The sequence below is a fragment of the Nannobrachium achirus genome, assembly GCF_963921795.1.
Source record: "Nannobrachium achirus genome assembly, chromosome: 9".
NCBI classification, from domain to species: Eukaryota; Metazoa; Chordata; class Actinopteri; order Myctophiformes; family Myctophidae; genus Nannobrachium; species Nannobrachium achirus.
Window position 1 is genome coordinate 28,822,095 of NC_137818.1, and position 27,888 is coordinate 28,849,982.

General features: G+C 40.3%; 1 protein-coding gene across 1 annotated transcript; it reads right to left on the bottom strand.

Annotated features, from left to right (window-relative positions):
- Nucleotides 1–1,111: 1,111 nt before the first annotated feature.
- On the bottom strand, nucleotides 1,112–25,478 carry pik3cd (phosphatidylinositol-4,5-bisphosphate 3-kinase, catalytic subunit delta; the record flags this gene model as incomplete). Its single annotated transcript, XM_080733137.1, has 22 exons — nucleotides 1,112–3,016; nucleotides 3,161–3,293; nucleotides 3,396–3,541; nucleotides 3,863–3,986; nucleotides 4,695–4,862; nucleotides 5,587–5,665; nucleotides 6,317–6,426; nucleotides 6,563–6,729; nucleotides 9,447–9,546; nucleotides 10,065–10,208; nucleotides 11,330–11,451; nucleotides 12,313–12,480; nucleotides 12,614–12,649; nucleotides 12,792–12,940; nucleotides 13,715–13,811; nucleotides 16,256–16,477; nucleotides 18,390–18,479; nucleotides 19,255–19,410; nucleotides 20,514–20,690; nucleotides 22,004–22,224; nucleotides 23,440–23,668; nucleotides 25,338–25,478. The coding sequence occupies 22 exons, from the start codon at nucleotides 25,476–25,478 to the stop codon at nucleotides 2,885–2,887; spliced, it is 3,111 nt and encodes a 1,036-aa protein (XP_080589263.1). The 3' UTR covers nucleotides 1,112–2,884.
- Nucleotides 25,479–27,888: the final 2,410 nt, after the last annotated feature.

Below are 27,888 nucleotides of genomic sequence, written 5' to 3' on the forward strand. Positions count from 1 at the left end.
TCTCTCTCTCACACACACATGCACGCACGCACGCACGCACACACACACGCACAGGGTATAACTTACTGAAACGAACTGCTCAAATTCACCGCTCACTTCAAACAGGGTTTGATTTTTTGAATAATAAACCAAACCTACAAAACTGCTGAATTGTGTAAGGTAGCTCAAGTCAGTAGAGCTCTCGCCTTTTGACAACAAGGTTATGTGTGCGATCCTGCCCCGCGGGCACCGCCAACTCAGCTTATGAGTAGTGCCGCTGATGGTAGGTGTGGCGCTCCACCTCAGCAATCCATCTCCCAGGGGTCTAGCGCACATTGTAAAGGAGACAGACTCCTGCGTGTTACTGGCTGATACCGACAATAAGCCACTCCTGAGTCCTGACCTACTTAATTAACTAGTAACTAAAGTTGTCAAATAAATGTAGTGCTGCAAAAGTAGAATATTTTTCTCTGAGATGTAGTTAAGTAAAAGTAATGGAAATTGGAAATCAACTTCAAGTAAAGTACAAATACCTGTGTGTGTGTGTGTGTGTGTGTGTGTGTGTGTGTGTGTGTGTGTGTGTGTGTGTGTGTGTGTGTGTGTGTGTGTGTGTGTGTGTGTGTGTGCGTGCATATCAATTATTATGATCCATGATCTTCTTCTTAAATGTCATAGGTCTTGACAAGGGTTTGTATCTGTGAACGTAAATTGACAATGTACTTTCCACTCTCAGTTTGACTACTCAGTGCTCATACTGTACATGTATGTAGCCTACATGGGTCAGCCGGTTCAGTTTTAAGAATGAGGATAAAGCAAAGATCCACACCTGAACATTTTCCATGAAACAGATTATTGTTTTAGCTGCATACAAGAATGCAAGACCATTACCCATTTTTGGCCAATAACAAAACTCACAACTTTTGTCATAGTCCAAACAATAAAATAAAAAAGGCATTTACATTATATTTCACAAAGCCTGTAACTTGCAGTGTTTGGTACTGTGTTCAGCAATGTTTCTCAACCAGTGATTCTGAACCCAAAGTCAGATTGCAAGAATCTCCCGGACCCGACTGAGTAAGACAAAAGTACTGTGAGTGCATGTGTCATGGTGAATAGAATTCTAGTACCAGTATGAAACACTGCCGTATGCCTCTCAATCTTCATTTTAATGGTTATTGTACTGTACCAAATTAAATGACAGCTCTTTAGTTAGATATCCCACAAAATGCAACAATAGCCCTAAACATTCCTAAACTACTAATTCTATAAACTCCTGTCTGTGTTCATTAATCAATTAGTAACTCTGAGAGTGTACAAATGTAACCAAATGGACCCATAATTACCACAGTATACATATTTTACTGTGACAGTACCATAAAAAGAACAACCATAGGCTTAAATATGCCAAAGCATAGAGATGATTGCCACTCTTAAACCGTACATAAGATGGACAGTAGTTTGCATATAGAAAAATAAATCCTGCAAAATGATACAATATTACAGTGCATAACTTAAATATGAGAAACGAACACACGCACACACACACACACGCGCGGACGGACGGACGGACGGACGGGGACACACACACACACAATCTCATCATCTCAAAGAGTGCACCTGATCCAGATTTACATTTTTAGGCTCAGTTAAAATGGGCCAAAGTTCATAAAAACAATATACAAAAAACAAAAACAAGGAGCAACATCGAGGTCCCTATACTATGGCTTGCCATTTTATATCCCAATCTAGGCCTATTATATTAAACTATGGTATTACATGTCATGGTCCAGTTCCTGATTTCTATGTACGGCGCACCTGATACCTGAGGCAACTTCATTCTCCTGACACTCCCGCTCATAATTTTAGAATCACAGAAACTATTATGCTGACCCTTGTACTTCATACAATTAGCTGTTGTAATGCTGATGAACTAGGAATTCGTGATGATTCTACATTTGCAAATATAAGGGACTAGGTACTGTAAATGCAGAAAGATGTTTTGGTCTCACTATGAATCACGTCATAATTATAACAAAGAGTATGAACTCCTTGACTAGGGCATTATACAATTTTCTTTGAGATTTAGCTACTGATTAATCTAGTATAGGATTCATAAAAAATGTCATTCTTGTCTATTAATAAAGTCACATTGGTCCAACATGTTTCAGGCACCTCCAAAGGCAACATAATTCAAGGCAGTATCATATATTAAAATAAGTAAAGCATTTTCATTAAGTACCTTCAAAATGTTCAATGCATTGAATGGATTATGTTCAATGCTCTGTACAAACACTTTAAAATCACCAGTGAATACCTTAAATTAAAATGGAAAACTAAACAAGATATTGCGATGTTTAAAAGACGGCACTGCAAACATATATAGAACCACCAGTTGATGTATCGTAAACCATATGAAAGGCTGGAGGAGGACCCTTACTTACAGTGTATTAGACATCATATCCTTCCATCCATTCCCTCTTTCAGCCGTTTACATAAGCCGGTGGTTTTTCAGATAGGAGTTCCAACACATCAGTTTGCTACGTTTCTTTCCTATCCTTGCTGCAATGTCACCACTATAAAGGCATTTCGCTTTGTAAAGAATGATCAATGAGTGCTGCCGTTTCGTTTCATCATGGCCTTGAACATCTTTGTATGATCAAACTTGAGAATCCACAGACATATTATTATCTTTAGGTACCTGCAGTTGATAGTAAGTTTATCAGAACTGACCAGTCAGATCACTCAGATGTAAACATTTGTTAACCTTCTTTGAATAGCATTAACGATAAATATTTCAGTGCATCTTCTCGCCTATTTGGCTCCAGAGATTAAAAGCCATGATTTTGCATGCTCTCTTAAAGTGTCTTTCATTCAGTGTTCTTCATCTTTATGACACCATCGTTGACTATATCTCTTTGGCCAAGGAATGCATCATCCAGTTCACCTTCGTCTTCCAGCTCTCCCGCAGCGCTTCGTTGAATTTAACTTTGAAATTCTTCAGTGCCTCTTCCTCTGATTTTCCCAAAGCTAAAGAATCCTTTTGAAAAGAAAACATTGTTAAAATGTACTGTAATCATCATCATCATCATCATCATCATCATCATCATCATCATCATCATCACAACCACTACCATCATAATCCTCATCTTCATCAACTCCATCATTAGGTTTCATTTCATACCTTTAAATATTGGATATCCTTGAAGGAGGAGAGCTCAGGCAGTCCTGCTGCCTTCATCATAGCGAAGAGATTGACAAACAGGGTCCCATTGCGACACAGGATCTTATAAGCCTTCTCGCAGCATTCCCTGAACCTGACATCAAGCATAAAAAAATACAAAATCCTTTTCAGACACAGCATCCATTAAAGACAGCAACATGGCATTTCAAAAATGATGACAGTAATCTTGCTGTACCTCTCAAACTTCTCACTGTTGTTGGTCCTTCCTTGTTGGATGACATGGACAAAGTCATATGTCAAAATGAAAGGCACACGTTCCCTGTTAATCCCCATTTTCCTCTTGAAGTTCCCCAGGAAGTGCCCAAAGTCGATGTGGAATAACTGATGAAAAGAGACAAAAGAGAAGAGAAGTAGTAAATACCAGTAGTAATCAGCTTCTATTGCTCAATTAAAAAAATCATAGTCTTGAAACTGACATTTGGATTTCCAGTTTTTAGCTTTTGTAAGTCATTCTCTCTTGTAAGTATTTCTAGAGTAACATTCTCCTCTGTCATAAGCATTGTTTTAGAAGTTATTTATGTAAAGTCGCCCCCTTGTGGTACAAAATATATGTGTGAAAGCAGCCTGCTAGTTGTACAATAAACAGTATGTACACTCATTGACTTAACAGTGTCTTACAAATATATCAGTTAAAAATCTTACCTGTCCAGTTTCCCTGATCATAATATTGTCATTGTGACGATCTCCAATGCCCAAGACGTAAGTAGCTACACAGTAGCCAGCACAGGACAGTGTGAACTCCTCTATGGCGTCATCAAGTTTGTCCCTGCCAACAAATACATCGTAGACAATACGTGAAATATGTTAGTGCATTTGTATATTTTACCAAGACGTCTTTCCCAAATTCTCGTAAGCCGTCCTTTCAAAAGAAATGTGAATAGGAAATGGATGATTTATAATTAAGCTCACAATGCATTCACGATGTAGTGAGGTAGTTGATCAGCTATTTTGCTTAATATGAATATATGGGTATTCCCATATGAAGTCCTGTTAGATATGGGCTTAATATCGATGACATCAGGGATCTCCATATATGGACATAAAAGGGATTCTGTTAGCGTGGTTCCCATGACATCACAGTGATGTCAAAGCGTGATGTCAGAGCGGCAAACCCAAAGACCACGCCTGACACTGTGGTTCCCCTGACACATCACTGTGACATCACGTGACATTGATGTGTCAGGGGAACCACAGTGTCAGGCGGTACCCGTCCGTACGGACGGACGTATATGGACAAGCTGTGACGGTTCTGATAGTAAACTGCGACCTATCCCCAACAAGCTTATCGTTTCTTATCCAGTCTTATTTTGCTTGAATGTTGTTGACAAAATTCTGTATCTATTTTGAAGTATATCTACAAAGATCCAACAACACAAAGACAAAAGTTCCCCATAGCTACCAGAAAGATCAATACTAAGGGTATAGTTAAGGTCACGTCGCCGAAGCTTAAACGACATGGTGAGTTCTTACTCACTCGGGATTCTTGGATTTGAGCCAGTTGAGCAGAGCGTCCTTGTTGAAGGCAGCGGTGGCAGCGCTGGTGCTCTTGTTGCGTTGGATGTTGGCGATGGTGTCAGAGTTTTTCACCACCTCGATGAGGCCCGCCTTGTTTCCAGTGGACAGGCAGCCGTAGGGGATCATCCTGCAAGTGGAGAGAGAGAGACACATTGGAATGACCACATGACCAGGGGCATCACAAGGGGGGAAAACTGGGACTGAGTTACTAGGACCCAAGGTGGAGGGGCCTTAATAATTTTATACTTTAGCTATCGAAAAATAGCAGATATACAAGCTCACAGCGCGGCGCTGCGAGCTTGTAGATCTGCTACTTTTGAAAAGTCGTGAAAATTTGTGCAATTCTCTGAATATATGTATTTTTTAAGCGAACATTTGTGACTAAGATTTTGCATGTGGGGGGTCCCTGGAACTAAATATTTTGAGATGGGGCTCCGTGGCCAAATACATATCATTTTGGGGGTCCTTCACATGAAAAGGTTTGAGCACCACTCACATAAAAACATCCACCACCTCGCAGTCGCTGTGAGCTTGTATAATCTGCTATTTTTGTTAAAGCACAACATAATGCGTAATAATGCATTCCCAGTCTAAATGGGTTAACCCCCTCCCCTATGAAGAACATTCATGGGGGGCCCGCAATGAATCCTTGTACCCAGGGCCCCGAATTTGGTGCGACACCCCTGACCACATGACAGGAGACCTGTCACTTCATGAGGTCCCACAGGTAGAAAGTAACGCTGCTCCTGACAGTGGTTCTCAAATCGTTTTATTTCAAGGCCACCCAGTTTGAGTGTACAAATAGAACTAAATAGGGCCTTATGGCTAACAGCGGCATATGTTTACTGTACCTGAGATCCAGGCCCTCCTTCTTCCAGAGGTTCTCCATCAACCGGATCATCTGAAGGGTCAGCATGTCTTGTCGAAGATCTGGAGGGAGATGCAGTATAATAACTAATGAGTGTTAAGGTTTAGAAAAATAACATCATTCTACACATTAAAGGCCCAATCTGGTCTCATTTTCAATGGGTTATATTGACATACAGTACAGTAATATTCTGTGTTGATTTGTTGATGGAAACTATGCTATTCTGTATTTTCCCTACCATAAATCAAAATATACAGAAATAAGAATAGAAGAATAGAAATAAAGTGTTCCGATTTGTGTGACATTTGGACAAAATCTGTAGGAACTAGGAATAATATAAAGAAATGTGTTTAGCAAAAATCTGCCTCCTCCTGGTGGCACTATAAAAGGCTGTGGCCAAAGCCAAGGTTTTTCCTTGGCCTCTTGGGAGTGTTTGTGCAAAGTTTCACACTGATCGGACTATATCACCACTATAAGCCGATTTCTTATTTAGCCTAGTGGCAACTTGCGTGCTAAGTTTCACGGCAATCGCAAGCAGTGTTCATGATTTGAGGCATTTTGTTGAGGCTCTGCTCTGGCATCCAGGGAGTGTGTGTGCAGTTTCGCTGCGATCGGGCCAACAGTGCCGGAGATTAGCAATAATGAGATAAAAGGAGATAAAGTGGCTGTTATGCATAATTTAAAACAAGTGTCCGTCTCGTCCTGTCTCTCACCATCCCCATTCTTGAAGATTATTCCCACTGTCTCTCCCTGGGTCACCTTTTTCTTGTACATCAACCACAGTGGCTTCATCTTAGAATCCATGAACCTGCACCTGTCCACACTGCAACAGCAAACACTCATTACAAAAACGTCACCGTATTCATCTCATTAGAATTGTGTGTGTGTGTGTGTGTGTGTGTGTGTGTGTGTGCGTGCGTGCGTGCGTGCGTGCGTGCGCGTGTTGCTCCAGCACATACCAGATCTCAGAGAGGATGACACTGGGATTGAGAGGGGACAGCAGGTCGGATAGGGCCTCTAGGTAGGCCTCCTGTTTGATGATCAGCTTCAAGTCCTCTGTGGTCGTTTTGCAGGAGCCTGACTTGACAAAGTCACTCAGGGCCTTCATTTTGATCAAGGCTTCGCTCTGTGTTGAATCGAACAAGTTAGAATAAATCACATTGCACATTTCACACACCTGGTACAATTTATATCATCATTTCATTATCACATTTTCACTGTAAGTAAAGTAAGTAAGCCTTGCCGAGCCATGAGGCCCATATGACTCTATCTCCTGTTTCTGTAGCGTGAGGCAGCTTGATGTACAAGTACACCCCCTGGACATGACGCTAGTATGTCGCAGGGACTTACCCCCAATCCAACCCTTGATGCTGAGTGCCAAGCAGGGAGGCACTGGGTCCAATTTTTTAGAGTCTTTGGTATGACCCGACCGGGGTTTGAACCCTGATCTCCTAGTCTCAGGGTGGACACTCAAACCAGGCCACTGAGCTGGTACACACACATTTTCACTGTGGTTTAGTTTTTATCACCCAGTTTGCTTTTTGTCATGTGCAATTGATCTAAACTCACTTCAACTAATTAAAACATGATCTCCCTAGACAAGAATTGAACTATTGAACACATTTCTATACCAAACTAAATTTTAAACTAATTTCTAAACTAAACTAAACTAAACTAAACTAGACTGAACTGAACTGAACTGAACTGAACTGAATGGAATAATTCCACCACACCATAGAACGGTTCTGAGAATGGTTAACCATTTCAATTTCATTTCCATTTCTCAGAATGCTTTAAACCATGCCCAGTTGGCACACTTTCATAACCATGCTCAGCATAGCCAAACCAAACTAGTGGGAGAGCTTAATGACGCAGGTATTTAATTATTGGTTTTAGGCCCTGTGGTGGGAGAGCACTCTCTGCTTCAAATCCATGTCTGACTATTTACTACTGCCAGGCAATTTCACCGATACAATTTCAAATCCAAAACTATTCATAGAACACCAGTCGTAAATATGTAGATAATTTGAGAGAGACCTTGGAGAGAGTGGGGGGATAACATGCAGTAAAGCGCCTTGGGTCAGAATCGAACCAGGGGCAGCTGTGAGAAGGACTATAGCCTCATTCATTTTTATGGCAAAACAAGAAGCAGTACAAAGCTTGCCTGGCCTAGGCCTTGGGTTATTTAGCTGACAATCGATAAATGTGTTCAGGTTTTAGTACCCAGCATTGGCTGGGTAATAGCGTGGGTGAAATAGGCTCTCTCCCTCTCTCCTCCTCTAACACTCCCTCAGGTTCAGGTTCAGTTTTATTGTCACACATATCCATACAGGTACAGATACAATGAAATGCTTGTGCCAGGAGCACTCTCAGCCTTATTACACAAAGACATGGTCACAGTGACCAACAGAGTGTGGACCCACATACCATGCAGGCCACACAAGACAGGCCTCTCTGTGGAAACACAAATGATAACCACTCACACAAGTGACACAACACTGTCACAGAACAAAGCGGTGAGATTTGGCCTCAGAATGGTCATGAAAAAGAGATATTAAACTTGAACCCTATATTCCTAGTCTGCGGGGAGCAAAACATTAAGGTGTCTTGTCTAATCTCTAGGTATAGACCCTTGGGAGTTGCCTGGTTCAGACCCTGAATCGCTAGCCACACCCCTTTAAAAATTTGTTTTGGCGATTCAGGGGTCTGGTGTTGCTCTCATTGAAGAGGTTTTCCTCGTTTGGAAATCCATCCGGCAAATCAGCGTCGTGAGTCAGCGTCGTGTGAACAGCGTGGGTGGGGTTTTCCAAGAACTCATGTGCGTTTCCAAGTAAACCAGCACCGCCGCCGGACCGGGCCGCACATTCCCAAACACAAACATTGCATCGCCCGTCGCGGTAATATGCAATCGCATCGATCTCGCTATGAAACATCAGTAGCAGACATGTTATGTTGTGTTTGATTACTAGTTCGTAGCGCGTGTATCAAAAGATCATTCCGGTTCCAACAATGGAACAAGGGCGGAGCGCTTGTTTTCGGTGGAGATGACGGTGACGCGCCAGTGTTATATTATAAACACAATCTGATCTAGCTATAATAGCAATCATGACATAAGCTATTTATTATAATCACTAATTCACTTTGAAGTGTCTTTAATTATAATTAAAGTAAAAATAGTCAAATAACAAGGACAAATTGTTCTGCCCACAACCTTATCAAACCAAAATGCCTAAACTACTGCAAATGTAGGTCTATTATAACTATGATAATGGTTCTTGTAAGTCCCAATTATTAAGTACAATACTTTATAAATATAGAATGTTTATAATGTGTTATGATTATTTCTTGTGTTATATGTTATGAAACATCGCATGTAGGCCTATTATATTACCTATAACCTATATACACGAGTGAGCTCTCGGCACCTCTGCGCGGGCCAGGCGAACACAACGGAGCGCTCCCTACCAGCCAATCACAAGCTTCCACTGCTGGAAACATGATGTTGTTTTGATACACGCGTTCGTAGCGCTCCTATTCTGCCTGTTTCTTTGGTTAGCAAGAAGTAGCACTAGCAAGCAACAGCCACTAGCCAGCCACATAACAACACTACGTCATCTGCTTTGCTACTGTTGTGTTGGTCAGACGGTGAACCAATCGCAGAAGACTGCCTCTTTGGCAACGCCCATCCCAGAAACTGCTGCAGTTGGAAGCAATTTCAGACTGAATAATGGAGTGAAACGAAATGTCAATTCAGGCTGAGTGTCAGGCTACCTTGGGAGTGGTTGTGCTACTGAAATGAACTGAACTGCTTGTTGTACAGTACGTAAATGTTTTGGTGCTTACCTGCTTGGTTAAGCTCTTGATGTGGCAGATGTTTCCCCTCAAGTAGGCCTCCAGAATCAGGCCAAAACGCAAACTCACTGATGATACGTGCATCTCTGACCTACAACAAAGATCAATGCTTCAGTCACATTTTCCACTCACAACCGGAGATGTCACAACCTACTGTAATATCTTCTATTGGCCGACCCTTGACCTGAGTTCAAGTGTCAAAGAAATGACGTTTTCTCAAGCACAGTCAAAACAGAACATGCAAAGAAAAGTATACTGTCATTGTTTAAAGGGGAAGACCACCCATTTTCAATATTCATTAATATACCTTAGAGGAGTTGTGTGGAAATAGAAAAAAAGTTCCCCCCTTCTGTGTTGCCTAGAACTGGAGGATTGATTTTGGGGTTTGTATTGTAAAGTACAACATGATGACATCACACATTGTACTTTACCCCAAAATCAATCCTCCAGTTCTAGGCAACACAGAAGGGGGGGAACTTTTTTTCTACTTCCACACAACTCCTCTAAGGTATATTAATGACATATTTCAATATTGAAAATGTTTAAATGTTAGATCACACTGTATACAGTACACAAAAAACAACATCATAAGAATACAGAAAATCAGACCTGAGATGCCAAAAGAGGAAGTGTCCTATCATCTTATTGGACAAGGCTCTCTCTAGTAGGAAAGTGGTGAGGTCACAGTCTAAGTAAGACTCATATTTCAAAACCTGGACAAGCTGCAGTAAATACTGCAGAAGGTCATCATCACTGGAAACAAAGGAAAAAAAGATGTTGCTGTATATGTGTATGTGACAGAATTCTGTGTGACATCTGTTCCATGTGACAGAGTGTGTGGATGTGAGTTCCTGTGATTTTGTGTTTATGTGTGTGATTTTGTGCAGAGGGACTGCAGCTGGAGGTGTTTGTATTTTAGCTGTATAGTAGGTAAGTAGTAAGTAGTAGTAAGTACAGGTATAGTAGCCTAAGTATACTACTCAACTATGTTGACTGTAGCAGTGGTTCTCAAACATTTTCTTGTTGAGGAAGGGTCCCCATGTATTTGGCTGTGGACCCCCTACTGAAAGGTTTTTGTGCCAGGTAGGTACCACCAGAGAAGATGTTTTCAAATGATTCAATAATTCAAAGTATTATAATCTTTCAAAATCTTTTGAATATAGTCGATCTAGGGCAGCGATGGCCGAGTGGGTAAAGGGATATTTCACTTTCAAACATGTTTGGGGTCTTTTTAACGTCTACTCAGGCTTTAGTGAGTACCCTGGACAGTTTTTAATATCTAAGTCAGTATTTAGATATTTGATATTCATTTTACAAACCCATTGTAACTTCAAACTCCATTTTAACCATGATAGATTCATCGAAAACACCCGTCCTTGGTTCTGGTGACTCATACTGCCTTCCTTATATGTGAGGAATCTAAGTTACAATGGGTTTGTCAACCCATTGTAACTTAGATTGAATTTAGAATGGGTTTAGCAAATTAAAAACAAAAGCCTGAGTAGATGTTAATATGACCCCAAACATGTTTGATTTTGATTCCCGAACTTGTGTCACTCCCCGTCTCTCCTCCTGTTTCCTGTCATTTCCCACTGTACTACCAAATAAAGGCATAAAAGCACCAAAAATATCTTTAAAAAGAAAAAGAAAATAGTCGATATTCCAAGCTCCCAATAAGTAGCTATGCCCCTGTAGATTTTCTAAAAGCCAAATAAAATAGGTTTAAAGTTCAAGTAGATAACTGTTTCTCATTTTGCTGGGGAAGCCCTGGAAACCCCTCTTTGAGAACCACTGGATATTGGTATAATGGTGTATATTTCAAAAATAACAAAGGCTATAAAAGCTATTAGAAAGAGTGGCAGCATTGTATGTACCTGAGCTCCCTGAGGCATCTAATAGTGAAAGAACGGACTGCCGGGTCGGGAAAACTGTAGTCTAAGAGCTCTAATGCATGGAGGGCGGGGAGTTCAGGCCAGTTCCTCAGTAAACTCACCATCTGAAGAGAAAAACCATTATATCTCTCATATGTCATGATAGGAGACCACATTTAGTCATTTTCATAAATTGTCAGAAAATAGCGAAAAAAGCAGGTCAAGCTGTTGTGAGTTTGTGTGCTAGCAGCTATTTTCGCTTTTTAGGAAAAAATAAAAATCATTTATATTATCGTCACAATATCAATATTATCATCAAAATATGTATATTACGTATTTTCTGCAGAAACATATATTGTATGGAAGTAAATGCTCATGCACAGCACTAAAGAAGATAGACAGAACCTGATAAGCAACTAGAAAACAAGGTTTCCGTAATTTGATTGATTCAGATGTATTTCCCAGGACAAAATGTGATGCCTGTGGACTGAAAATGACCCTTAATCACACAAATGTCAGAACCTTATGTCAGTGGGTCTGCAACACCAGTAAATGTATAGAATTTTTTTCTTTTTTCAAACTTAACAATGTTCTACTACTGTAATTGTGCAAAATCAAGTCATTCTCCGGACAGAGAAATTATCAATTCCACTTTCTACCACTTTTTGTGGTCAAATGTTCAAATACTGGATTCTGATTGGCTTAAAACAGTGGTGAATCAGTCAACAACCTTGAGTTGGCTCATGGACCCCGCCCACTGAAACAATTCATGATTGTAACTAAAGATCCTTGCAAGTTACAACTGTGTTTTCTTTCATTTATATGGTAAAAGTGGGTTGTTTAAAACAGTGGTAAATCAGCCAACAACCCACTCCCTCTCATGGTAAATGGCTTACTTCTGCATATTTCCAGACTACTTATCCCTTATCCCTTATGTAATCAGTGTCATTAATCATTCTCATTAAGTGGTTTCACCTCTTACATACCTGCGCTACATCCTCTTGTTTATTCCACTTGGTGATGAGGAGCAGTTTGGACAGATTCTCCGGGTAGCGTTCTTGGATATCGCCACGGAGCTTCCACAGAAGGTCCTTCTCATCCTCAAAAATCTCTGTGTGGTTTTTGTTATCCATTATCTCTTTGAGCTTTGTTTGCTATGGAGAGTGATGAAACCAAAGAATGTGTCCAGAAATGAGCGCACTGTGGTGTAGAATACTTTGTGGACAGAAGAAATCAGATATTATGTATATCATTATTATAATATATATAATACATATTTCCCCTTACTTCTTCTTTAGTGGAGACAACGATATCACCATTCCTCTCCATATGACTTACCGGTATCTGAAAATAGATTTTTTTGTATTGTCCATTTGAGTTAAAAGACAGTCTCCAACATAAAAATACCTTTATTTTAGTTATATTACCAGAAACGAATGGCAGAAGTTTGATTGCGAACATTTACATAATAGGTGTTCTGTACCTTGTCAAGTGGAGGGTAATAGAGAGGGTGAGGCCGGATGCTGCTAAAGCGAATGAGGAGTCCAGCTGCACTGTCAACATTGGGGTTCTTCTCTACTGTTCCCATTGGGTTCAACAATTCACTTTTGTCATCTGGAATACAAAATGTGACACAGATCATTGCAATAAATGTTCTGCTAGAACAATAAAAACCTTTAAAATGTTGCCTTTTACAGGTTGTCATCTCATCTTAGCCACTTGAATCATAGTGTCTAGGGAAGTAATTCACTCAACTCGCAAATAGATTTCATGATACCAGGATCACGCAAAAAGTGTCTCATGATTTCTAGTTGTTGTTTTATTTAATACTGTATTTTATTGATATAATCAAATTAAAGAATGGTTCAGATTCACAACCTAACAGCTAAAGCCTAATTTACACTCTGTAGTACAACAGTGTTGCATGCATGCAAAAAAAAAAAAAGACTTAGAGTAAGTGAACAAGCAAACTCAAAACTAGATTCTGTACTTAAAAGGAGCAATTCATTTTTCAATTGACTGATTTGAATCGTCACATATTTGTATCGATAATTAGATTAATTATTACATCCCTATAGCGTCCCTATTTTATGAGGCAAAGCTGAGGTGAAAATAGCAGATCTACAAGTTCACAACACATCGCATTCGCAACGCAACACGTTGTGAGCTTGTAGATATTCAGAGTAGAGCGAACCAGGAGGGGGCCTCCAGTCAACTTAAGTATAGGGTTTTTTACTGTACAGTACATGCGTAGATGTGTGGATGTGTAAGGTTCGCAGTGACTCTGTGTCTGTGTCTCTCTACACAGTGTTGCCAGGTAGTGTGGGCGCATTGTGAACTGTGGTTTTGATCAAGTTGAGTACATTTGACTGAGTATGCTCTGAGTACCGGGGACAGATGGCCATGTGGACAGGAGGAACTCTCCAGTCTTCAGCTGGTCCTTGTAGTCAAACACCATGGTGTTCACCCAGGCAATGGGACAGTCCTGGTGGTAGTGGGGTGGGGGAGAAGAGAAAACGTGAGAAATGAGAATGAGACAGAAATCCTGGGTAGAGCGACTTATATTTCATATTTCTTTTGTAAATCTACATTTTGAAACATTTAATATAGTTGTACAATCTCTTATGATTGTGTTTTGGAGAAGCAAAAAAATCCTGCCAACTATGTACATGGGTACATTTTCCTTTAAGATAATATTCTCCTGGATACAGAGCAACAACAGGATAGGCTGTGATCATCAACAGGGCTGCATCAGTTATATTCTTAGCGGTTATTCGATTTGTTTCTTTTTAATACACATTATCAATAGATCAACACGATTTAATAATACATTGATTCTTTATAATCAACTGTTGTTGTATACAGAGTCATATAAATATAGCTGGAAATATAACCTGGAAAATAAATCATTCTACTCAACAAAAGGGAAATAAAACATGCAAGAAAAATCTACGTAAAAAACAAGTCATGAATTAACATCTACAGAAAATCAGTATGTGTTTTTAACCGCACTCTGGAACATTCCAGAGGGCTCTTAAGAATAAACCCACACGTTTTGAAATGAATAAGAGAATATAAAATGTCTTAGACACAACCAACCGAATGCACGCCACGGTGACTTCAAAAAACATTTCTGCTTTGGTTGAGAATAATTATATTATGTCTGTTCGAAAACCCATAAACATAATACACTTTTTTTTATTTTCATTTAGATTTAAACAGCACAATCAAGGACTAAAATTAAAGTCAGATGTTGATAATGCATCAATTGTAATTTGTATTTTAATTAATTTTAAAATAAAATAAAATGTCTTACAGGTTTACTTTGAATTGAATTATTCAAAAGGTGAAATGAAAGGACACAAATTTGGTGAACAGAAATGTCACAAAACCTGTGAGAAATACACCCTAATTTATACTCAGTTATGCGACGCATCGCATTGCTGACAAGAACACATTTTCAAGCTAACAATGTGTTGTTACTTGTTCAGTTATTTTTTGACAAGCTACACCGTCATGCGATGGAGTGTAAATTGAGCTTAAACTGAAACGACAACAGATGAAAACAGAGCTGTTAAAAGATGTGAAACAAACAAGCAGCAATTGCCAAAATAGATCAACTTTCATCAGCCTTCCTGGTGTCTGGCCGAGGGTACTTCTCCACCGGGCAACAGAAGAGAGAAGTATCGAAGAAAGCAGAAGTGTTCTCTAACAATGCCCGCCAAAAACACACCTGGACAATTGCCTCTCCCACAACAGCTGCTCTGCCTCAAAAACAAAACTGAATCTGCCTTCATGATAAAAGGGGAAGTTGCTGTTGTTGTTGACTGTGCCTCAGAGTGTATTGTGTGTCAGGCAGTGTAATGTCGAGCAAAGCTTTGGGCTTAGCTAACAGAAGCTTTATGTACACTATTGATGGGTTATTATTATGACACAAGCATACAGTACAGTATATGCTCCATATACACACACAGGCGTGCACGTGTGTGCGCGCGCACACACACACACACACACACACACACACACACACACACACACACACACACACACACACACACACACACACACACACACACACACACACACACACACACACCGCTATAGGACAGCTGTATGCAACAACAGGAAATTAAAACGTTCCCCAGTGGTTCTAAAGAAGCACAAAAAGAATGCCACTGTCTTTCGTTCAGTCTGACTGGAGCCTGAGTGAGGACTGCACCTTACAGGTCAGGGAGTTCATCATCACACCATCTGTTCAATGTGAGTGACGGAAGTGTTTCTCCTTTTTTTCGTTTTTCACATGGAAGCTTTTTTTATCTTAACTTCTAAACTTCACTCAGAACAGACTGAATTGCGAGTTGTGTGTAAAGCGGTGGAGTCACAGCATATATCTACATATGGAAACGAATGAATTTAGAATTCCATGAAACGCACTCGGATCCCTTCCTTCCTTCCTTCCTTGGAGCGTTGACAAGATAAAAGACTAGAAGCGGATGAGACGTTAACCGCAGTGTTACCACTGAACAGTACACACTTGCACAACCCACTGTCAACCCAGACACTGCAGCAAAACACCCACCTACACAACACACTACACATACTACAGACCAGAGAGGAAGCATGTCTGTTTGTGATTGCTAATAGATTCACGCCCACCAGTGAAAAACACCCTCGCTTGCTTGCTCACTCTCTTGCGCGCGCGCACACACACAGACACGCTCAAACACACTAACACACACACACGTGCACGCACACATGCACGCACACACACACGTGCCCGTGCACGCACACACAAACATGCACAGTTTGAAAACCACATGGTCTTAAGCAAATCGGTGTTGCCTGAAAAAAAGAATCTGTTATATTCAGCCAGCGCAACACCGTCATGTGACAAAGTGTGAAGTAATGCTTAAGTGCATGGGGACTTACAGCTTTCTTATTCTTCTTTTTAGTGCCTCTGGGCTTCTTGGCCTTCTCAATGACGGCGTAGAGGGCAAAGCACAGACGGCTCATGCGTGGCAGGTCAGCCACGTTGATGTCAAACTCCAGCTTCTGGTCCCACAGTGGCTCGGAGCATACTGCCACCTCCGAGCTTGTCACCACCTTACAAAGCAACTCGCTGCCATGGTACAGTCCAGCCTGGACCACAAGCTGCAACATACGCATACATACAGCATTGCTTACAGTACACATTACCATTTACAGTTTAGGCCTGCAGTGTGACAATACTGTACGATTCAATCAGACATCACCATGGGCCTAGAATGATCCATTAAGCGAGAACCGACAGTGTACGTAGTACGTACCACCGGTAGAAGAAGTAGGACACAAAAGCTCCGAACCGAAGATGGGTCGAAATATTTGATCTTAATAATGTAAAAATCGAGAAGAAACATCTATGGACCAGGCATGACACGTGACATTTGTGGAAGTTGTTTCTGTGGAAGATTCCCATAGACTTTCACTAAGTGATTCAGTTCCTGTATCTTTCAAAATATTAATAAAGGTCTGGTTGTTTATTATCAGGAAATCATGTAAGTATTTAGCTGAAGTGTATGTATGTCTGTCAAAAATAATAACCAATAACCACACCAAGAGATCCACATTGTTCAGACTCAAAATTAAATCTAGTGTGAGCAATAATGCTTGGCCCATAACCAATGGTTCAAAGTCAGACTGGAACGAATCCAGCTTTACTAAATATATGAGCGGATACTCTCCCCGGGGATATTTGTCAGACCTTGGCCTTGCCAACTGCAGCCATGGCTAATAAATTATGTGACGGGACAAATTTGCCTTGAGTCATGATGGGGCTCAGAGGCAGCAGCCGGAAGAGCACTTACACTTAATAAGCCACCTAAACAGTAACACAGCCAGTTATGAAACTGGATCAAAAAGACAAACGCAGACACACATTAACTCAGATTTGTGCTTTCAATATTATTCTTGTCTGACAAATTTGTGAAATATGTCCTAACAAAACGGAAGAACTTTGGAAAGGTCAGCGAAAAGAAGTGGAAAATACTGTATATTGTTGTATGTAAATATCATTGTGTAACCCAAAGTTTCTAACTGACATTTTCAGTGCACAGTTGCATCACAACTTGAACAAACACAAAGGAAGAGGGGATTTCGTCGAATTCAGAAGATAGGCCAGGCCCATAGTGCCTGTCTACAGTTAGTAACGACAACCATCACTCTCGTATAAAAACAGAAGTGCATTAAAGGCGAGACAGAGTGAGAATGCTGTCCTTTTCTAAGAATCTAGGCCCCACAATGAGACGTGAAAGTCAGATAGGCCCTCCCCACTTCCTGTTTTGAAGTTTCAACCAACCGCCTTGATGAATTATGGGAAACGTGTGGTCAGGGACATGTGACCCTGTCGTTTGCATGTCAAACCCCCTCTATGTTCCTACAACTGAAATTGAGAAATTTGGTAAACAAGCGAATGCTACTCTTCATTGAGCAGAAAGGGTAAGAAACCCACACAAAACCACACCAACAGGCGCGTGCACACATACAGTAGGCATGAAAGGGGGCTTGAGCCCCTGCCCTTTTTATACCCATCTGTAAAAAGTGCCCTGTCCAGACCATGAATTCAAGTTTTCGCTATGGTGAAAGAAATGCGAATGCCCCTCTTTTCGTGCCATACCTGAAACTCTACTGAACTTGAATGCAGCATCTTACGTTGAAAGAATTGCCCTCTCTGTGTAGAAATCCGTGCTGTACACCAAATTGCCTTTCCTTTCCGACATGTCTCCATTCCGACACTAACCCTATCTCTCTCTAACCCTAACCCTAAACCTTAGGCCCATGGGAGTGTCGCCACTCCGACAATAAGAAGTCAATTTCGGAGTGGCGACATGTCGGAATGGAGAGAGCCTCCCACCGGTAATTCAGTGTGGTTTCAAGTACTGAAAATAGCCGACCTCCAAGCTCACAACGCGTCGCAGCGCGGCGCGTTGTGAGCTTGGAGGTCTGCTATTTTCAATATTTTCACCAAAAGGCCCTTTTAGATATTTCAGCCTCTGCCGATTCTCTGCATGTCTCTCTGCACACCAACCTTCATTCCTTCATCCGCATTGACTCGGCTGCCCTGGACCAGATGAATGTAGAAGGGCTCATTAATGGACCACAAGGATGACGTGTTCTGCTGTTGAAAAGAGACAGAGCAGATGTCAGGTTTTCCAACAGTATAATCCTTTTATATTTTCCACTACATTTGTGTTTACAGTTTGGGCTCACAAAACAGTTTCTATCATTACATTTTTGGGCAAAAGGACAAAATAGAAAGGCAAAAAAACATATGATCTGATTTCAAAACAAACAAAAATTAACAGGGACTTATTCTGAAAGAGGATGATGTTGATTAAATCTGTTTCAATCAGGATCCAAACTATCTCGTCTCATACTTGATTTACAATTCACATATTTTAAATAACAGTGAGACGTTCACCGGGATCGTTGATCATATGTCTCGCAATGACTTACTTTTAACACTTTGGATAAAATACAATCATACTCTTGATTTTGACAGAACCCAGTAATCACCCAAGCAGTTGAGAGATTATTTTTTCTAGATTGATAGATACTAGATTGATATTCCTATGCTATTGCTATTCTATTGTTGTTGATGTACTGACATATTATCTTGCTTATTATATTGATGTATTCTGCTTATTGTAAGTCGCTTTGGATTAAAAGCGTCTGCTTAAATGCCTAAACTGTAGAGATAGGCTCATGTAAAAAAAGAAATCAAGTAAATGCCAAGTAAATTATCAACATGCTGCTACACAGCAGCAAGTTTGGAGAATGCCAAAGTCCACACAACAGACCTCCTGGTTGAGAAACAACAGCTTCTCAAAAGACAGAGAGAGTCTTGTTCTGTTAATGAAACACGACTGTAGTTCAAGAGGCCAACCTCTCACCTTCTTCAGGGGCAGCGGAGGAGGTCTGTTTGAGGAGTGACTCTTGGAAACCTGGCTGCACAGGCTGTCCTGCTCCTCCTGGTATTTGGTGATGGTGGAGCGGTGAACCATGGTCAGATGGGGGTTTTCACCACTTCTCAAACAGGAGAAAATGCACTAAGGAAAAACAGAGATCCAGGGAGACTGTAAACCCCTCCTCAAAATGTACATAATATATGGTGTTACATGTATTAAAAACACGGCACTGTATTCAAAATGCCCTCAAAAAACTAAGCCCTCAAAAAACTCAAAGCAAACATTTGGATTTACTGTAATAGGACACAGTAAATTTCCATATTTGTTTCATTTCTGCAATCTCTTCGGGGGGGAACTGGATTTAGTGGAGTGAAGAGAAAGAGAGAGAGATGGGGGTGGGTTGAGCCATCACTCAGTTCACCCTCAGATATTTCCCTGCAGGGGTGTCGCACCAAATTCTGAGCCCTGGGTAATTTAACTATTGAAAAATAGCAGATATACAAGCTCACGGTGCCGTGCTGTGAGCTTGTAGATCTGCTATTTTTGAAAAATTGTGAAAATTTGAAATTTTGTATTTCAGCTGTGCTCAAACATTTTCATGTGAAGGACCCCAAAATTATATGTATTTGGCCACGGACCCCCATCTCAAAATAATTAGTTCCAGGACCCCCCAGAAGCAAAATGTTAGTTACAATAATTGTTCGCTTAAAAAAATAAAAAAAACATATATTCAAAGATTTGCACACATTTTCACGAAGTTTAAAAAAAATAGCAGATCTACAAGCTCGCAGCGCAGCACTCGGGGCCGCGCTGTGGGCTTGTATATCTGCTATTTTTCAATAGCTAAAGTATAAAATAATTCCTGGTCCCTCCACTTTGGGCCCTAGTAATCCCCCCCCCCCCTTGTGACGCCCCTGTTTCCCTGGTCTCCAGATAACACATGGTTGACTCCTGGAGGCTGTTCATTTGCTGTATGGTTAATGCAGTCAAAATGTAATTACAGTGTGGTTGGATGCAGTTCCCTGCTGCAGGGCTGCTATACAGATATGAGTCATCCCTGCAGGTAGCTGGAGTTTCAAAATCAACAGCGGAGTCTACTGCCACCAACAACAGAGTCACCCCACTCTGATCTGGCAGAAAATGACTTTCATTTCAAGACACAATACCAAACAGAGTCAACACTGATGATACACAGACAAAAACAGGTCGCCAGACAAATAGCCTGTTATGTTGAGGTCACTCACTTTGAACTGGCACAGAGGGTGGCTCCCATAGATGAACTGCCAGGTTCCGTTGATCTGTAAGGTGTAGTCCTCAGGTTCCAGTCGGACTGAACGAAAGACAGTGGCTTTCTTTTTGAGGGCAGCCTTCTTTAGAACCAATGGGAACTCCTGAGGATCCTGCTGTAGCATAAAGCTTTCCTATAGCAAACAGAATTCCCACTTAAATTAACTCCACATATTGTGCTGGAAATGATGACTAAAGGTCTTTGCACACTGCTGTTTTTCGGGCTGAATATCGGAGTGAATTTTGGAGTGTGTGAATAAAAAAATCAACCTCACGTTATGTCAATCACGTTTGCACACTGCCGCCCGTTTCATATTTATTTTCGGACCAGGGTTGATTTTTCCCGCAGCTGTCGCACTGAGTCCCTTGCTCTCTCTCTCTCTTTCCTCTCTCTCTCCCTGGCCTACGGCTTTCGGATTTCGAAAGCGCAACGAAAACACGCAGTGCAGTGTGCAACCACCTTAAGCCCCTTTTCCACTACAAGGCGGAACCAGAATTTTTCAGAACCTGAACCTATTTTTTGGGGTTCTGGAAAAGGGGCTATACAGTATACACAGTAGGCCTGTGACGATTCACTTACCTCCCGATTCGATTCGATTTCGATTCATAGGGTGACGATTCGATTATATCACGATTATTGAGTTTTCCTGCGATTTGCGATTTGAATCACGATTATTGCGATTTTTCCCCAAAGATTACAGCTTTTTTATGTTGAAACATTTTAAAACAATTCTAAACAATATAAAACAAATATAAAAGTTGAATCATATACTTCAAATCAATGCAGCCAAATAAAGTCAGTCAATCTTTCTGACATTAATTTCAGCCAAAGTGCCAGTGGTACAACATTACAACAACATGTTCCTGGTCAAGATGCCAGAAAACACAGAACAAAAGTTGTCATAAAAGAATTATCGCTGTGCTGCAGGCCTACAGCACTGTGCTAGCTTTAGCCATAACATGACATCCTCATGACCTAAAACTGTTCCTTTAGGACCTGTACTTACTCGTCTGACTTACTTGTACAGTAACAAATAAATGTAACCCTGAGTGACAAGTAGCTGCACACAGCTCAGAGTGTGAGTGTCTGCTGACTTAAAGTGGTATATATATATACACACACACACACACACACACACACACACACACACACACACACACACACACACACACACACACACACACACACATACCGGTATATACTGTATACATATATACATATACTGTATATATGAAGGTTTGTAGAGCGGTGTTTGTGGTGTGGGAGGGGGATTTCCAGAGACTGACTTTTACCTAAAACCATATTCCAGAGTGTGTCTATGCAAGGTAGAACCACAGGTTTCCCTATCAAAGGTTTTCTGTTTATTGTGGTTGACGCCCCATCAGAAAACAGACATTTGGGTTGTTCGTGTTCTCTGACTTACAGTACTACTAATAAAGTACTCACGTCGCTGTGCTCAAACTTGACATTGATGAACATCTTTTTGGCGCTTTTTTTCCCTGGCAGTGGCTGGCAGCATGGCTCCAAGTCACAAGGGAAACTATACTCCATCCATTTGTCCCATGGCAACCTCTGTCTCTCCAGCGCTTTCTCTTCACAGAATCTTCTCATATTGGTCCGGAACTCATTCACTTCATGGTTCTTCTGGGCCTCAAAGTCATGCAGACCTAGATAGGGATGGGACGATAATCGTTATTATCATTTTATCGTGATAAAGAAGAAAATAAAAAATAAACGGAAAACACTCACAATAATCGTATCGTGGAGATTTAAATTTATCATGAAATTATTCTCCGTCATGTACTGGGATCAATTCACCTTTTTCAATTCAATGTACCTTTTAAGCCCTCTATAATTGGTTTAAACAGATCTGGAAATAACGTACTTGTCTTTTTTTTCACTCTCTACCAAATCTCTTTGCCATAAAATAGCCAATCTACAAGCTGTAGATCTGCTATCTTTTGGTAAATGTCCCAGGATAATGGATGTTGGGGATATTCTGATTATCGGGTTAATGTCGTAAATCGCAATTTCTTTGGTCACAATAATCGTGACATGAAATTTTCATATCGTCCCATCCCTAGACCTAAAACATAAAAATGACGCAAATAACTCCCGGAGATGAAGAAGCATGATAAAACTAGAAGGGCACAGTCCTGTAATTGTTTCAAAAGCTATAGCAGCAGTCAGCAAATAAGTTCAGCCTCAGGCCATTGGATGGTGGTCCAGAACATAATCGTTGGCTAATATAAAAACTGGAACTTGCAACAGACTGCTTTATATTACAATAATAACTATATTGCTATTAAAGTTAATAAATAAAGGTGTGTGTGATATAGCTGCATATTGACAGAACTGCATGTGTAATCAAATGATACAGGTGGAGATAGAAATCCTCATATAATAGTTTTGTGCAGACCTAATCCTTGAATGTTGTACTTAGAGGACATTTAGTAAATTAAAAGGTAAAAACAAAAGAACATTTTATCTTTTTGTCTGTATCTATTAGATATAGACAGAAACAGTTTATTGTTTAAGGCATTTGAAACACTTGCCTGTCATTCACTCTCACCATTGAATAAAAGTATATTAAGCATTCTTTGGGTGGGGGTAGATTTTCTATTTGGACATCATAGCCTATATGTGGGACTGTCAGATATTCGTAAGGTTTTGTAAATATTCAAATGTTTAAGGATTGTGAAGGATAGGCAAACAATATTGAATTAATCCCAGTACATGACGGAGGACAATATCACAATAAATTAAATCTCCACGATACGATTATCGTGAGTGTTTCTTATCACGATAAACGTTAATATCGCAAATCGTCCCATCCCTAACGTAGTCTCCGAAATGCACTGTCCCTGAAGGGTGACTCTGACCTTTTCCAATCAAGAGGCTGATCTGTGTGTTGGTGAGCTTCTCCACTCGGTCACCCTCCCTTGCCACCAGCCTCAGGACAGATATGAAGGGCCGGACGTCGCATATTCGCCTGGTTTCTTCCTCTAGCTCCTCCCTCTCAGCTGTCTGGTTGATACAGGTAAAGACGTATGCGTCGGGGTTACCCAGGGCTCTGAACAGGGGCTCGCTGCTGGCGTTTCTCCAAACCATCTGACAAGAGATGAAGTCCACAATAAATTGCAAGCACCAGAACCATACCCTGGCTGTATGTTGTTGATATACTGTACTAGTAGGCTATACAGTGAAACGTTTTGTCAAACACCTGTCACCTGTCAAGTTGCCAGTAAGTATTTCACTTATTCTTCGACTCAATATGAATTTACCTTGAAGGTCTCAGATGTATTTACTGAGCTAAAAGGATAACCACTTTTTGTTATGTAGCTCTACTTAAGTTCAAAAAGCAAGATCTCTTCTCTCACACTATCATATTCATATTGCACACATCTCCACAAAAATCCTTTCATTCACAGTTTGAAGATGGGCACTATAGCCAATCAGAATCTGCCAATCTGTAGTCAGCCAATCAGGTGATTGAGCTCTGTCTTTAAATATCACTGCCTCTGATCCATTCATTCTCTTATCAGCAAGCAATGAGCATCCCACCTCCATCCTCAGCTCTCCACCTCATTAAAAGTACAATTTCTGGAGTTGAGGTGGAAGGAGGTGCATCTGCGCTGCCAGCAGGGGCGTCACAAGGAGGAGAAAAGTGGTACTGAGTTACCAGGGCCCAAGGTGGAGGGCCCTTAATTATTTTATACTTTAGCTATCGAAAAATAGCAGGTATACAAGCTCCCAGAGCGCCATGAGTGCCACGCTGCGAGCTTGTAGATCTGCTATTTTTGAAAAGTTGTGAAAATATGTGCAAATCTTTGAATATATGTAATTTTTTTAATGCCTCTGGGGGATCCCTGGAACTAAATATTTAGAGACGGGAAACATAGGTTTTTCTAAAAACCTTAGAAGGATTTGAAATATTCAAAGACTTGCAGAATTTTTCAAGATTTTTTCAAAAATAGCAGATCTACAAGATCGCAGCGCGACACTCGGTGCCACGCTGTGAGCTTGTATAGCTCCCATTTGTCTGTAGTTAAAGCACAAAATAATGCGTAACTAATAATGCGTTCCCAGTCTATGTGGGTTAAACCCCCTCCCCCTATGAAGAACATTCATGAGGGGCCCGCAGTGAATCCTTGAACCCAGGGCCCAGAATGTGGTGCGACACCCCTGGCTGCTACCACCAGCGTCTTAAGACTCAATATTATTCAATAAAAGAAACCTCTCTCCTTTATGGAAATGAGCGAAGCCACGCAATTCTTTCAGAATCATTCCTTCCTTGTCAATAAAGCAATCTCCAGACTATTTAATCTCTTAACAGTTTCCAAGAGTATCATTACTTACCACAGCTAAATCAAACAGACTTAAATGGCAGAACGGTTGGCATACAAATTGGCATCAATGGCTATAGCAGCAGATATACCTCAGCAAAGACTCTGCCATTCATTTTATATTGTGGACAGAGGCGTTTCTTTATAACAGCTACATTACAACATGACATTTAAGTAAAATTTGACCTGTGTAGAATTAAAAGAAGAACACCAGTCAATGAATTAATGTTTCACCAAATAAAAACATCCAAAAGCATAATTGTAACAACAACATTTAGCTACTGAGAGAATAAAGTGTACACTGTGCTACAACATTTGATTTGAATTCGAACGATAATATGGTAAACAAAAAAACACTATGCTAATGTATAATTAGATATGAAATTCAGTAACGTATGCTGTGTATTAAGTGACAGGGATGTTATGGGACCTACCTTTTTGATGTTTTTGATGGTGTCATTTCGAGACACTGGGAATTTGAGGAAGATACCAGTTGGCAGGAGGAAGTCCATCATGATCTCTTGGTCCCCCTCCTGCTCCCACTCCTCCTGCATCCCATACTTCCCCGGGGGCATGGTGATGACGGCCTCTCATTTACCGGCAGCACCACCAGGCTATAGCCATTCATACAAAGGCAACACAACACAGCGGTTTGGTTAACAACACCCATTATGAAATGTCCGGGCTTAGTTCTATTCTATCTACAGATGTAGATTGAATTAGTGTGAGAGACGTTTAATCAAGAAATGTATATGAAAATATGAATTTATTCTATCTATATGCAAGTGTGAGGGATGTTTAATCAAGAAATGTATATGAAAATACGAATTTGATAGATTCTTTTTTTTTCATTGGACCATGTTCAGTATAGGCCTATTGTTTGTGCACCCAACACATTGCATTTGCATTCTGCAATAATTCATTTACAGAATAGGAAAAACTGAACTGCTTGGCTATAAAGACCATAGTTTATATGGGAAATGTTCTTGCTATTATACGCCTGACCTGATATACCGTATTTAAAGCAGTGGCCTACAGCTTTTTACATTCTAGAAAACATATACTGTAGGCTATTTAAGGGCACTGCAAAATGGCTTACACAATTATGTCACAAACTGTCAACACAGAGATACAACAAACAAGAATCAAACAGGAAGGGAGAATTTAAATTGGTCTGTTCATGGCAAAATGTGACTATTTGCATGGACAGAAAACAGGAATTGTCCAGTGCTATAAAAATAACTCATATGCCTAAGCTACTTCATATTACGAAAATTACTTTTCAATTAGGCCAACAAGCCTAATATTGTCGAAGGCTTAAACGTGTAAAGTGTAACTTGTGCTATAAAGCTAAATGATCCACATAAGCAGTGGTGTAAAGTAACTTGAATAGGCTACATTTACTTAAGTACTGTACTTTTTTTTAGTTATATGTAGGCCTATTTTACTTGTGTATTTCCAATTTCCAATACTTTTAGGCCTACTCCACTACATCTTGGATCCAAATATTAGGCATATAGCCTACTTTTACTCCACTACATTTATTTGAAAACTTTTGTTTAGTTACTTTGTAGATTGAATATTATTAAACATACATTAACCACTTCACTTCAGCCCTACAGTATAGGTCTACATTTTGGCCATTTGAAAATAGCCATCTGTCCTGTAGATCTGCTATTTTCAAATGTTTGATTGTGAAATGGGACATTATGCATAATGAGTTCTTTCTTCTTTTGTACTTTTACTCAAGTACATTTTGAATTCCGGACTTCTATTTGTGTTTCTGCATTGCAGTAAATTGACTTTTACTTGAGTAAAAATTGTGAGTAATTTTTCCACCACTGCACATAAGACATTTTATTGGGTAGCAACAACGCGGAAATAAGATAAGGCTTATATATCCAGTAGCATAATAATACGACGAATAGACCTAATTGAGTCTTGTACATTTGCAGTCTATTATTTTTGTATAACCAACTTGCCTGTAAACGCATGCTGTACGGCTGTTATCATCAGATACTTGCCTCCGCTCTACAAGGCTTGGTTATCTCTTCATATTCTTCAATGAAGAACTGCACCGCTGCCGTCTGGAGAATGTGGTTGTTGTCGTCTAACAATAATTCCTCCGAGGGACATAAACTACCTATAGAAGATATAATCCAAAAGTAGCCTATGTGTTTTGCCAGATCTAACTGCACCACCGCGAATTTTACCACGCAGATTAAATGATGTCTGGTGGTGCGTGTGGAGCAAGTGCGTTGTCATTCAAGCAAGGATGTTGCACTGCCTGCATGTGCCACTATAAGCTCTTGGTCTTTCATCCAGGTTAACGGTTAAGGGAACCTAAAGCCCTCCCCTCACAGGCTCACACCCCCTCTCTCTCACTTTGACAGTGGTGTAAAAAGTTAAAGACAAGTACTATGTTTTACTTATATAAAAGTATCAATACTGCAATCAGTGCAATGTAGAAATAGCCTACTCTGTTACAAGTAAAATATGGAATTCAAAATTGAGTAGAAGTACAAAAGTATTGGCATCACTTAAAGTACCAAAAGTAAAAGTACTCCTTTTGCAGAATATGTCCCATTTCACAAGTTCTCAAATGTATAAAAATCATTTGGAAATAGCAGATCTACAAGCTCACAATACCTCACATTGCGACACATTGTGAGCTTAATTGTATATCGGCTTTCCAATGGCCAAAATATAGGTCTATATAGGGCTGAGGTAGGCCTATAATAATAAAGTAACTAGTAACTAAAGTTTTCAAATAGGCTGTAGTGGAGTGAAAATACAATATTTGCCTCCGAGATGTAGTGCAGCAGAAGTAAAAGTAGACCTACATTTGGAAAATACTCCAGTAAAGTAAAAGTACCTCAAAAACTGTACTCAAGTAAATTGTAGCCTACTTAGTTACTTTACACCACTGCCCCTCGTCCCCCCCCCTCTCTCTCTCTTTGAAATGAAAGTAAAATGAGCTCAATA